General features: G+C 41.7%; 1 protein-coding gene across 2 annotated transcripts; it reads left to right on the top strand.

Moving 5' to 3' along the window:
• Positions 1–826: 826 nt before the first annotated feature.
• Positions 827–13,642, top strand: PCID2 (PCI domain containing 2). Of its 2 annotated transcripts, XM_040584577.1 has the most exons (15): positions 827–1,017; positions 1,419–1,509; positions 3,017–3,106; positions 3,544–3,617; positions 4,361–4,426; positions 4,950–4,991; positions 5,470–5,524; positions 7,164–7,267; positions 8,024–8,099; positions 8,221–8,362; positions 9,434–9,534; positions 11,612–11,685; positions 11,855–11,980; positions 12,180–12,303; positions 13,279–13,642. In XM_040584577.1, the coding sequence occupies exons 2-15, from the start codon at positions 1,474–1,476 to the stop codon at positions 13,366–13,368; spliced, it is 1,200 nt and encodes a 399-aa protein (XP_040440511.1). In that variant the 5' UTR covers positions 827–1,017; positions 1,419–1,473; the 3' UTR covers positions 13,369–13,642. The 2 variants fall into 2 exon arrangements, with proteins under 2 accessions (XP_040440511.1, XP_040440512.1); XM_040584578.1 differs by lacking the exons at positions 827–1,017; positions 1,419–1,509; positions 3,017–3,106; ... (2 more) ...; positions 4,950–4,991; positions 5,470–5,524 and adding an exon at positions 5,566–6,953.
• Positions 13,643–13,921: the final 279 nt, after the last annotated feature.

Below are 13,921 nucleotides of genomic sequence, written 5' to 3'. Positions count from 1 at the left end.
GGGCCGCTCCCGGCGCTCAGGCACCGCTAGCCCCGCTCGCAAGATGGCTCCCGCGCCCGCCGGGGCAGCCCCCGCGGGCGGCTCCCCGCCACCGCCTCGCAGCCCCTCGGTGTCCCCTGCTTCGCCTGGCGCTGTTCGTTGGTGTCCGGCGCGGAGCGGCACCGCGCCAAGGGGCGGCCGGAGCAGCATCTGCCTTCCCCGCACTGACCCCGGCCTCACCGGAGCAGCTTCCCACCCCGCGGGGCCCGCCCGCGCCCCGGTGAGCGGTGGCCCCCGACCCGGCCGGGCCTCCCGGCCGGCCCAGACACAGCCTGGCCGCGCCCTCGTGTCACACGCCTGACGCCCGGCAGGAACCGCGTGTCGCCGTGGTTTGCGGAGTTGAACACTTGATTTAACTTTTTGGTCCCGAGCTCAGAGCGCCCGCAGCTGGGAGGGAGCTCCCCGGCAGCACGGCCGGCTGGGCACGGAGGCGGGTGGCCCGGGGGCTTCTCCTGGGCAAGTGACACGGGGCCCCCAGCACACGGAGGCTACTGCTCTCCTTCTTCACTAGGCAGGGGGGACAACAGCGAGCAGGCGCCACCGCTCCCACAATGCCAACAACCACCCGCGGGCGGAGAACCTCCAGCAGCACGGCCGCCGGCCCACGCACCCACCCACCCCCAACCCGCGAACGTGCAGCACGCCCCGGCACACGAGGTTTATCGCTGACGCACGCCCTCGGCACCGCCCATCGCGCGTTCCCATTGGCTACTGGGGAAAGGCCCCGCCTCCTGGGCACCGCTGTGGGCAGCATCTACCGCTGGGGGTGTGGATGTCACGTGACTCGCCGCGTCGCTCCCGCTGCCCCTCGGACGCGGGGCGCGCGCGCGCCGGTTGGCTGCTAGCTCGGCTGCTGGCTCGCGCCCCGTGCCCTGTGCCCTGCCGGGTACCGGAAGTGCGGCGGAAGTTGCCGGAAGAGCTTGTCCCATTGCCGGAAGTACCGTACCGTACCGTACCGTACCGTGCCGTGGCTTGAGGGTGGGTTCGCGAGGGAGTAGGGCAGGCCGGGGCTGCGGGGGGCGAGGGGCTGCGGTGCCGCCGGGGGTGCGGGGGGGTGCGGGGGGGGGGGGCGCCTCCCGCCGCCGCCCTCCTGCCCCCCCGATGCCTGTTCTCCGCGTCGGGCCCGCCGGCTGCCGGGGCGCTCCGCTCTCCTGGGGCCTGTGCGCCAGGGCTCTTCCCCTCCGCGCGGTGTCCGGCGGCCGGCAGCGTGGGTTTGGGCTCTGCGCCGTTTTCCCCGTGGTTGTGTAGGCGCAGGCTGGCAGCAGCTGCCCGCCACCGAGAGGTTCCATGAAGTCCCCGTGTGCCCTCGGAGGGGAGAGGGCACCTGTGATGGGATGCTCTCGCTTTGCTGTTCTCGGAAACTCCCGTTTATTTTGCAGAATGTGATACGGCTGCGTTTCATTTGCGAATCCTGCCTCATCTACTTACATTTTAATGGCGCACATCACCATAAATCAGTATTTGCAGCAAGTAAGCAAGTTTTTCTTGTTGTTATTTGTGGGCACATGTTAGAGTATGTGCATCTGTTTTTGTTTGCTGTAAATATGTTTTCTTCCTTAAGAAGTAAATCAACCTAGAACACGTGACATGGTAAAGGAATATACTTCAGTCTGTGTTGAGTATACCAGCTGTGTGCCAAGGATGTGTAGCTGGAATTCCTGAAGTGCAATGGTTACTGATATAATGGATAGTGAAGTAATTTATCCATAAGAACTGATGTAGTAGGATTGTGTCTGTGTAGTAACAAATGCAGCTCGAGGATTCAAGAAATACAGGGATTTAAGGAATACAGAGTGCAGAGACGCTGTGTGTGGTGTGGAGGATAGGCAGGAGCAGGGTCATGAGGGCAGCTGGGCAGAACCCTCACTGTCAAGCTTTTAGTGTGACCACTCCTACTGCTTCTTCCTGAACTGTCTATTTCCATCTTTGTTACCATCATACTCGCTTTGGTCGAGATCATTCAAGTCAATTGAAGGGCACAAAACCAGTAATTGTTTGGGTTTTAGTCTCAAAACTGGAGCAGCTCAGATCTCTCAGGACAGTGATATGCTCTGAAAGTTCGGCATCTTGTCTGGTTGCCAGTCCGTTTTACATTTAATAAGAAAAACTACTTCCAAAACAAAAAATTAGCTCTCCTTTACATTAAAAAACCCCATCAGTCTCTGAAGGAGTTTAAGCAGTTGGTTTTCACTCTTTTCCTGCTTCCTTTGCTATTTTAGTCTATGATTTTTCCCATTTGGTATGAATTTTCCATGCAGCAAACTTTTTTTTTCTTCTTTTCCTGTCAGGACACAAAATAGAAAAATAAAGCACAAGCAGTGGGAAAGGAACTCTTAAGAAGTAATATCTAAAACTACTTCCACAACTGAAGAAGTTTCTAGCTTGACGTCACAATAAGCTGCTCAGACACTATGTTTTACAAGGAGTTGTCTTGAGCAGGAAGCAGAATTAAGCCATTCTCCCACAGAATATAACATTTACAGTCCTGACAGGTTTCAACAGTATTCTATACAGATGCTACTCTAATACCAGACATTGCCTTTGGAATGACAGCTATGCATTTAATCTACTTGTCTTCATTTATTGTTTATGCCTTCACATTTATGTTTGATGCCTATAAGTGTAACTGGAATTTTAAAAGCTTAACCAAATCTGGCTCACAACTCCTGTTCTATGATGCTAAACCCACCCAAGTTGTTTGGAGAGTCTCTGGTTTGCTTGTATCCTACAAATAAGGAGAAAACCAATAGTGTTCACCTTACCTTCCCCTGATACCTTTGTGAAAAACGGGTCTATTGAAAGTACAGTGTTGATTAGTTCTGGTTTAAACCTTTAAAAACTCACATTTGAGTTGGTATTGATGTTGATGAACAGTGGTAACATGTTTTGGTAACAGAACATGGCTTCTGTTGTCATGTGTAAATATGTGTGGCTGTGGCCAGATTTGATTCTGTAATATGTCTGTTTTCTTTGGTAGGTACAAGAAGCCATTGACAGCAGAGATGGACAATTTTGCGCAGAATTAGTATCATTTAAACATCCACATGTTGCCAACCCAAGGCTACAGGTGAGAATCTGTTCTTGACCTTTCTTTTGTTTTGCTTTTGGTTTTCTTAGCTCTTTATATGGTTTCCTTTCCATTGGAAACAAACCTCAGAGATGTTTCATAGGCCAGAGCAGGACCTTCTGGCCAGGTCTACATTAGTTAGTAACGTGGCACAGTGGAAGTGACTACAAAGGAATAAACAGTGGGTAGCCAGGCTCCAGCGTTTGTGATATATGTGTTTCAGATGCTTTTATTTAAGACTAGCTCTGATCAGGTTTTGGAGACAGAATGCATGCTAGCAATTCATTATGCTGGCTGTGATTATTAATGTAACGTAAGATACTGACAGGTAGCAGTCATATATGCATAAAACTGCCATGACAAAATATCCATATTGTGTTCTGTTTCTGGTGCATTGGATGTTCCTTTAATGTTTCATTAATTTATTCTGTATTTAGCTTCCAACTCCAGAGGAGAAGTGTCAACAAGTTTTGGAACCACCATATGATGAAATGTTTGCAGCCCACTTAAGGTAAAGATGGACTGGGAATGTAAAGTCAGTTGTGAGGTATCCAGCAGGGATGAAGGAAATCCTTGGGTTTACTTAGTTATTTTAAAGGGCTTACATCTGAAAACTTGGTATTTATTACTCTTATAAATAATGCTAGAACTGCAGGAAATAAAGACCACCTTTCTCCTCTCCACGTAAAGTTTGTTTCATGTACCTGGCAGTCATCTGCGTATAGCCATTGACACAGCTTTCGTTTAGGTGTTTGCTGTTTCCTTTGCTCTGCATTTACTAGCTACACAAGAATTTACAGTGAAATAAGTAAGGGAAGTAAGTATTTTTAAAAGGGAATTTTAGTCCTAGAAGTACTCTTAAGACAGCTTTAGGACCTAAGTAATTCTGTGAGGCTTTTATTTAAAAAAATTCTTCATTAACACAGTCTTCAGTTCACTTTCAACAGTCATGGAAATTTTTTTATTTGTGTTAATCTTGGTGACAGGTTCAATAAGCATTAGCATATTACAGTTTGTACTGTCCATATTAGAGAAACGAATCCCTGTTCACCTCTTGGATCAGTTTGCTACAATTATCAGGCTTAGTGCTGTGTTAAAATACTTGCTCCATTTTGTTAGGAACATTTCTGATCATATTTCTGTGCCTCTTTTAAATAAACTGTAAAGCTCTATGCCTGGTAAGAAGCAAAAAAGAAATACTTGTCTTAGGTATATGATATTTCCTGATGCACTAATACACCTTTTCTTTGGCAGGTGTACTTATGCTGTTGGAAACCATGACTTCGTAGAAGCATACAAATGCCAAACAGTTATTGTCCAATATCCTTTTCCATGAAACTTGTATATTGTTTTCAGATGAACTGTGTGTCGTCTTGTAGGCTAAGTTATCTTTACCCCTTTCAAAATCTAATGGAGTGCGGTCTGCTTCCAAATACACTTCAGCTGTGTAGGTTCTTAAGCAAGGAAGTCCAGGTACACTCAGCTTTCTGTAGGACTTGTCGCTTGGCTCTAGAATAGAAAATTAATTTCTCACACAGCATAGGAAACCCTTAGATCATTAATACACCTCCCAGTTTGTCCTTGACTAGAGGGGAAGATACCTATAAAGAAAGCCATCTTACCTCTTTAAGTGCCCAGTGTTTCTTACTGCTACTACCACACAGAGGAGTGTGTGGCTGTGCTCACATACTTCCCTACTGTGCCTTTGCATCCTGACTCCTCATGTACTTCCTGCTTTTTTGGTTTCTACCCCTTCATGTAGCAATATACAGTACCATTAAACTGCTGGTTTTTAAATATGTGCTTAACTTCATAGCATTTAAAATTCTCCTAAATACAATACATCTTTCCTGCGAGCATTTCAGGCACATAAAGAAGAAAACTGGTGAGTGCGTCATAGAGAGCTGCTAGAAACTAGACTGTCATCTTTCCCTAGTACAATACCATGGTAGTCAAACTAAAATTGTGCCTATAGTTTTTATTTATCTCCAGTGATACTTAAATGCAGCCTAATTAGTTTTGCTGCCTGTTCGGGTTTATAGGTCCAAAAGTGTGAAAACTAAACACCTGAGCTTAATTATGTAGAATGCTCCATAAGTAGTAAAGATTTTGTTCAAGGTGAGATGGTGTTTTGTTAAAGCCACAGTAAAAAAGGTTTCAGAATTAATTCTTCCTCCATTGTAGTATTTCTGAAATTCTGAGGTCTTGAAAGTCTTTCCTTTTTAAAAGTGCATAGTTCTTATTTAAAGATGAATGTATACTTTTCTAGTTTTATGACCAACTAGGAAAAAAAAAAGTTTGTTTCTCATGTCTCACTTATTGCATGAATTGTACATGTGAAATATAGTGTTTTACTTTCCTAGGGCTTTACCTATTATGTATGCTGTAGCCCTTGATCTTCGAATTTTTGCTAATAATGTAAGTATATCTGATTAACAGGCTTGTTACTTTTCTCTGTTAGGAGTTTCCATGGTGGAAATATTTTAGACATCATTACATAGCCTAGTTTTTGCTAGGTACTGTTTAACACATTGTTTCAGATTTTGTTGACACACTAAATTCATCCAATCCTATTGAAAAACTAGGTTGCTTAGTGTGCCCATCTTGATTTGCAGCTTGAACTAGAGAGGTTCTAAGGACCTGCATGCAACTCACAGCAGTTGCTTAGAGCATATGAAGTGATTAAGTACTGTCTTTATAGAGTAGCATGGTGGCACTACTCACTATTTCCAGGTGTTATCCTTGGGATTTGGTGGAGATCTCTGTAAGTGTGGAGATATCTCAGCCAACTGAGATAATCTAACCACTCACCCCATCTGAAGAGGGAAGTTTCTGCCTCTTTTCCCCATTTCCAGCTTTGTGTACTGCTTTTGGTGCTCATTGGAGCCCTTGCTGAGCTGATACAACTGCTGATAAGCAAAAAACCGCCCAATTTACATTATTTTTCTCAGGCTAGTGAATTGAAGTAGCTTGTGTAGGGATCTGTTGAGAACTGCTAGGCCAAGGTAAGTGGCAGGGTTGTGATCTTGCTCCTACTCACTTTACCTGAAGAGGTGAAGCTAGAGTTCCAGTTAGGTTAGAGTTTGACAATATCCAATGTTTTCACAATATCCAGTGTTTTCAGCATTTGTCCACTCAGCACTTTCTTGTGCCCACACACCCACAAAATGACACATTTGATATGCTTGCACAGGTAATACTTTTTGTGGTTGCGTGTCTGCTCTGTAAGAAGTCTCAATTCTCAGTCTGAATGTGGCAAATTTGTATATCTGAGATGTATGAGAAAGGGGAAAGTGGGACAGTGGGATCAGTCGTACTGGAAGTGTTTGAACTCTTCTGACTTCGGTATATTCAAAGGGTGCAGATGCAGAGAAGACTTCTGCAGCAGAGGATGCATTTCCATTTCTTTTCCTTACATTTCAGCTAGTGAGAATGCAAACGTTACAGTAAAACTTTTTAGAAAACACACAGTAAACATCTACTTGCCATTTCCCCCCTGCCCTTCTTTATTAAGTTCTGCATTAATCAGTGCATAGATCTTTCCCATGTGTTGGCAACTCATTTATTTTTTTCTCTTGCTGCTATGACATATGTTTTCCATTTCTTCTGAAAGTCCCAGGTCCTAGCAGTGTGTGTTACTACTAGAAAATGTTGAATATGGTTTAGAAATAAAATACAGCCTTTGTGGCTGTAGTAATAAGCTTAATTATAAATTCCAAACCTCAAACTCTGTAACTGGTAATCATTTTAGTCTGCTTTTTTCAAAAGACATTTTTTTTGCAAGACTCTTGGTCTTTGAAGACTTGTTGAAGTGTAGTGCTCCAATTCAGCTGTGGACAATCCTCCTGTGCATTAGGTTTGGTACATGTTCAGGAGGCTCTCCAGATTTTTTCTTTTATTCTGTTGAGCTTGACTGCCTTCTAGATTTGGGGGATAGCAGGCATGAAAAATTTATTGCTATAGTACTTTATAAAATGTTGTATTAAGGAACTGAACTGTTTACATGCAACAAAACAGTATGTAGAATTACACATTGTTTCTTGCTGTGTAATGATAGGCAGATCAACAGCTAGTGAAGAAAGGGAAGAGCAAAGTTGGTGACATGTTGGAAAAAGCAGCAGAACTGCTGATGAGCTGTTTTCGAGTCTGTGCCAGTGACACGTAAGTGAAAGATCCTTTACAGAACTTGGACTATTAAATTGTTAAGAACGTATTGAACTTTGTAAGATTTTCCCACTTACTAAGTCTGTATCTAGGTAAGAATGAACATTTCTGAGGCTCGTTTCCTCTCATTTATAGTCTGTTCTCTGTTGACTATTAACTACAGCTGGAGAGGCCTCCCTTCAGGTTTAATACTTCTAGCAGATGTTGTTGGGAGGAACTAATTATGTCCCTGTTTCTCAGGAAAGATCATTAATGCTTTTGTGCCCTCTTAGTTGTCAAGTTTGCTTCATTGTAATCAGGTGAAAAAGAGGTCACTCTCTGGTTTCCAATCTTGGCAGTTTCAACACTTTTTAGGTGGAGAAAATCTTTCACCTTGAATGTTACAAGCAACTGCTATGCTAGCGTATGTGTTACCTGCAGACTGGAGTGAGGACCTTGATGCAGGTGAATAATATTTTGCATGGCATTTTTCTGTTACGTTGAAAAAATGTAGCAGAGCTGTTTAGGATGGAAACATGTTCTGTTTTGACAGTGCTGGTATGGAAGGAGTGTGGCCCTGACTTTTATTTTCAGACGCTTATTTTTACCCTAAAAATCTATGAAATATCTGTGGAGGGAATTTACCATAAGGATGAACAGCACATGTCTGTGTGGTACTTAGTTGCTGGCTGGGGTTGAACTGTGACAAAATCATTATTTTCTTACAATGTTCAATACTAGTAGGTTTTTTTCTTTTTTCTCTTCTTATGACAGTCGAGCAGGCATTGAGGATTCCAAAAAGTGGGGAATGTTATTTCTTGTGAATCAGCTGTTTAAAATTTATTTTAAGGTAGGGTTCAAGTCTGGTAAGCTGTGTTTTGTATTTCATATTCTAAGTTAAACCCATCCTTTTTTATATGATACCATCTATCTAAACTCTCTGAGTAAAATTAAATCTTTTTTTTTAACAGATCAACAAGCTCCATCTATGTAAGCCCTTAATCAGAGCAATTGACAGCTCAAATCTGAAAGATGAATATAGTATGGCACAGCGAGTGACATACCGATATTATGTTGGACGCAAAGCCATGTTTGACAGTGACTTTAAGCAAGGTACTGTGTGCCAATAAGATAGATTTAAAGTCCTGCTGCTTGGTGTGAAGTCTGGCTGATGTCATGTGCGCGTGACTCAAAATGTGTGTAGAAGGTGCAATTGTGTTTGCATTGATCAAAGCGAAGGTCGCGCTGAAAGATCCAAGGCCCCTAGGCTGAGTCAGGTCGGAGGTGAGATTACATGACAATTCTGATTGTAGTATATGCCCAGTTTTAAAATATTAGTGTCAGTAAAGTTCTTTGTAGTCTTATGCATTATGTGCATGCATAATAAAATGTATGAACATCTGAAAGAACAGGTTTGTAGAATGTTTCACAAAGGAGGCTTTGCGACTCTCTTGTCCTCTTGAAGTTGCTGTATGCCATGTAGGAAATCTTCAGCAACCTGTACTGTAGAATTAGTTTCTCAGTGCATGTTTTGGAAGGTGTAGAAACGGCATTTCTGAGGTTTCTAAAAGTCGTTAGTAGAAATGCTTCTAGAGGCAAGTTGCACAACTTTCATTGCTAACTGAAGCCCCTGACCAAAATCTATTTTGGAGCTGGTTTTGTTACTCTATACAGTGTCTTCTGCCTCTCAGGCTTGCCCTCTTTTAGTGAAAAGTGATGAGGGATTTTCGTGTTGTCATGCTGCGTGATCTCACTGGCATGTTTCTGCAGCTCAGCAGGTGGGTGCATCGCATGCAGCTTACATCCACTGAAGAACCTAAGCTATGAATTTAGAAAAAAGAGTTTGGTTGCATCACCGCTTCTTGAGATTCTCCCCTCCTGTAATAGTAGCGCATAATATTACTAAAATGAGCTGAGAATTCCAATATTGCTTGTGGCTATTACCTCTGACATCTAGACCTTGACAGGTTTTCTTTGTCTTTCTGAAGGAGGACATACTTTTCTGGTAATACTTTGTATTTTTTTTTCTTAATGTATTTTGATTGGTGTGATATTTTTTTTAATAGAATTTCAAATGTCATGGGTTCAAGCTAGAGATGGACATTGAGCACAGAATTTGTGTTACAGTTTTAATCCATTTTTGTTGTTGACTCATGTTACTAGCTCTCTTATTTTTGTCTGCAGCTGAAGAGTATCTGTCGTTTGCCTTTGAGCATTGTCACCGCTCAAGCCAGAAGAACAAAAGAATGATTTTGATCTACCTGCTTCCAGTAAAAATGTTGTTGGTGAGTAGATGTTACAGTTCTAAATACTTTTTTAGGGACATATAACCAAACTGATGCTCAGTACTGTTCTTATTTTTCCCTTACTGGAATTCAGAGGCTTTCTGTGCCTAACTGCCATAAGAGCCAGCATATGCACACTTTGTTGTGTGAGGACAAAAAACATTGAATTGTCATTTGTAGCAACAAAAGAAAGAAAAAAGAGGGGGGGAAACCCCAAACAAACAAACAAACAAAACCCCCAGCCTCCTTTCCCCCTACCTTCCTCCTACCCCTCCTAAAGATGCAACTGAGGTTACCTCTGTAATAAAGATAAATTTGAGTTCTTTGGGGAAGCATTTAACAGTGTAACTTACATCATGTAGCAGAGTGCCTGTCTGGTGTACAGATGGGCCAGAGAATGTGTGGATTCACTAGTACGAATCTGTTTGCTTCTTTCACCTGGTGAAGGGAAGGAGGATGTGCAAACACATGGCTGAAGACTGTTGAGGGGAGTTTGCCACAGAAGTGAAAGGATTCCTATCTTTGGGTTTTCTGCTTGCACCTTGTACATTTGTCCATTTGAGGCATGTCAGAAGGGTCATGAAGTAGAGCATTTTGATTTTGAACAAATCAGTGAAGACTGGTTACTATTTGATCATTTCATCTTTCTATTAGAAAGTTAAGCATGTCTCCATTTCTTGTTCCTGTCCTTTCCCATGTGCTGTGCTAGCATTTGTGTATCCCTGAGTTCGTGGGATTATGTTAACAATGTGATTCAGTGTAACTGGGGGGACAAGAACTAGATGTTAGAGTTTCCTGTTCCTGGCTCTATTACCAAAGTTACCTATGGAGAATGTCATTATCACCCGCTTCTGTGCGTTGCCATCTTCTGCCTTTGTCCCAACCTGTTTATGACCATCCTCCCTTTTCCATTCAGTGCTCCCTTTCCAGTCCCTTGCAGTGTCAAGTGCATAAAGGGGAAGCACAGTGGGTGTGATAATTGGCTTCTGTTTTTAATTATTGACTTTCTTACTGGTTGGTTTCAGATCAATCAACGGTAGGGTTGATAAGGGAAACCTAACAGTCTTCCTAAAAGCTTTGTCCCAGTCCTGACTGGGTGCCTTAAACTGGTGGGTCCATTAGTGCCTAGAATTACTGTGGCTTTTCTGGAACAGTTCTCGTGTACAAGAGGTGCTAAAGAACCAGATAAAGGTCACTGTATCAGAGCCCAAACATTAACACTAACCTTAAACTGTACTAAAATAGCTTGGATGTTTTGGGGTTTTTTTTATTCCTAGCAGCTCTCAGTAACTATGCAGCTGAGTTCTGCTCTCAGCTAATCCTCCAACCAGGAAAGGAGGTAGCAACAGCACAGCATGATGGTAACTAAATTTAAAGTCTGACCCAAGTCAGAGTGCAATCTGATCTCTCCTGTGCAGGGGGAAAACAACAAGTTTCTTTTTGATAATATAGCTGGTTCAGTCTTACCTGATCTAGCAATGAGAATTGATTTTGTTTCTCTAAACTTAAACTTTCCATCTCTTTGTTTTATTTTGGTTTGGTTTTTTGAGGGGACATATTTATTTCTGCATAGAGGCATAATGAAAAAAAATTCTGGTACAGACTGAGCTAGCACTGGACAATGTGAAATACTGCATATTATTAGTAATGCTTGGGATTCCCATGGTTCTTCTGTTTGCAGATGAAATCATACAGCCCCACGACATAAAATTTGGATTTGCCTAGGCCGCATGTCACAGGATCTTGATTTTACGAGTGTGAGAACTGTTCCCCAGCATTAAGAAATACTAAGATTCCCTAAACCATGATAAATAGGTAGTTACCATGACTTGAGCTACAAGGGTTGTCTTACACATATTTTTATTCATGTCTTATTCTGTAGCAAAAAAAATTATTAAACTCTTGTTATTAAAATATTAAAATAATTTAATATTGTAATATTCAAATGTTATTAAATATTACTGGATAATACCATGTTAGAGTCTTTCTTCTCTAACAAATGTTTTTATAGCTTACTAGATTACATTTAAAAGGCATTTGACTTTACCCTGGAAAACGTGGAAACTTTATTTTTCAGGGCCATATGCCAACAGTTCAGCTCTTAAAAAAGTATGACCTTATGCAGTTTGCTGAAGTAACAAAGGCTGTGAGGTATGATGATTTTTTATTGTGCTGTGTGTTAGTTAAAAAAGTAATAAGTAAAATCTGTTTATTCGGGATGACTGAGGAAGGCAAGGGGAGGATATTCCTACCAAGTCAGGCAAGTTCTTTTCTCGTTTGGGTGAGACCCTCTCATGTTTTCATTTCTTCATCATTGTAGCGAAGGCAATCTTCTCCTACTGAATGATGCTCTGACAAAGCATGAGACCTTCTTTATTCGATGTGGAATCTTTCTTATCCTTGAGAAGCTGAAAATCATCACATACAGAAATCTCTTCAAGAAAGTGTAAGTGTAACAAAAGCTATGTTTTTGCAAAAGCATATTTAATACAGTTTCACCTAGGACTGAGATCGCTCCTTTGTTCTCTCTGAGAGTTGAATTCCTGTTAGAGTGAATTTATTATAGAAAGGCCATATTTCTAAGAACCAGAATTTTTAAGTGATCGTTTCTCAATAACAGATTTTTTCCCTGTTGTTTCTTTCAGATACTTACTACTCAAAACCCATCAGCTATCTCTAGATGCCTTTCTGTTTGCCTTGAAATTCATGCAAGTAGATGATGTTGATATTGATGAAGTCCAGTGCATTTTAGCTAACCTTATATACATGGTATGTGATGACCACTTGCTGTCTGGTCCTTCCAGACTTCAGACAGTAAAATATATTGGGTAAAGAGCAAAAGTTCATTACAAAAACATATCAGTAATCCCAGTGTTCTTGTGTAAAAAAGTTGATTGACTTGTGCCCCAAGTGAAATGTTTTCGTTTGCCCTGAGGGGTGCCTCTTTTGCAGGAACCAGTTAAACGGAAGTTGAATTTTACATTACAAATCTAGTACCAACATTTCTATATCTGCATAAATACTGATTCAAAAATATGATAATTGTATCTGGGACCAAAAGGGATTTGTTCCTTCCGCATTTGAAGTAGGGGAGACTCTTGACATTCTAACATCAGAAAAAATGAAAACCAGATTTCTTTGGGTTTATTTCATATTTAAGTGAATCTCAACTATTTGTGAACAGATAAAGGCTTGAAATCTGGAGATTTCTAATAAATCAGAGATTTTGGAGCAGCATTGCAGTGTTAGCAAGGAAATGAACCACTTCTCTATTTCTGAGACAGATTATTTGGTCTAGCAGTAACAAAGGGTGGGATTAGGTCACTGGAAGATTTTTTTCAGTGTTACAAACTATGTCTGAAAAGGAAGTATTGTGTAATTTACTTTATTTGGTATGGAATAGTGATAAAATCCTCATTTTAAAGTGAGCAAGAGTAAATTCAGAAATGCTTCTGTAGCACTCTGTCTCTTCAAGGAAACCTAAGCAAGCACAGCAGGGGGCCCTGACAGCAGGCTCTGTCTGACAGCACCGTTAGTATGCAAACGTGGTTGTGGTTCCAACTTACTGCTTACTTTGAGTTGACCCAGTTGCATAAATTGGATCCTTATAGATACAAAGTACAGTAGTGCAGTGGTGATTGACTGTACCTACATGTCTTTGCTTGATGTAATCTGAAGACAGCTGGGGTGGTGGGCATTGTGTTACCAGCTTCTAGTACTAACGCTGTCCTTTTCTCCTGCCAGGGTCACATTAAAGGCTATATATCTCATCAGCATCAAAAGCTTGTGGTCAGTAAGCAAAACCCATTTCCTCCGCTGTCAACAGTGTGTTGAGTGTTGCATCTTATCCATGCAAGTACCTCTCAGATACTCAGCTTTGTCCAGTGGAGCTGCTCCTAATCACCCTGAGAACGCTGTAAATTATTTGGTTCATGTCCAGGACTGGAGTACCAGGAACTGTTTGTGGCTCCTTTCCCAGAATGGCCAAGGCTGCCAGTGTTACAAAGCGTGTTGGAATGAAATGTTAACTTTTCAATGATAGGTTCTGCAGACTGTCTAGATCATTCAAAGTATTTTATGAAGAAATAAAGCAAAGCATTCCAAATTCCTTCCAAACTGCTTAAAAGCTTTTTTATAAAAGTACTTTGTATTACTATTTCTGGATTTATCTTTCAGAGAGAAGTATCCTTCTTTGTTACTTGTATTAATCCATTCATCAGAATGGAAATTATGTTTTCTTTCATTATTTTTTTTAAGTCCATTCAATGATCTTACTAGTATTAAACACTCTCTTCAGGCTTTCTCTTAAAAGTAGAGAAGTGCTTGACACCAAAAGCTTTACTATGTCAGCAATAATTACAGGTTCAAGTAAATGTGGGATTTTTGT

This window comes from Falco naumanni, chromosome 2, assembly GCF_017639655.2.
Source record: "Falco naumanni isolate bFalNau1 chromosome 2, bFalNau1.pat, whole genome shotgun sequence".
In the NCBI taxonomy this organism is placed as follows: domain Eukaryota; kingdom Metazoa; phylum Chordata; class Aves; order Falconiformes; family Falconidae; genus Falco; species Falco naumanni.
This window is presented reverse-complemented; position numbering and strand designations above follow the sequence as displayed.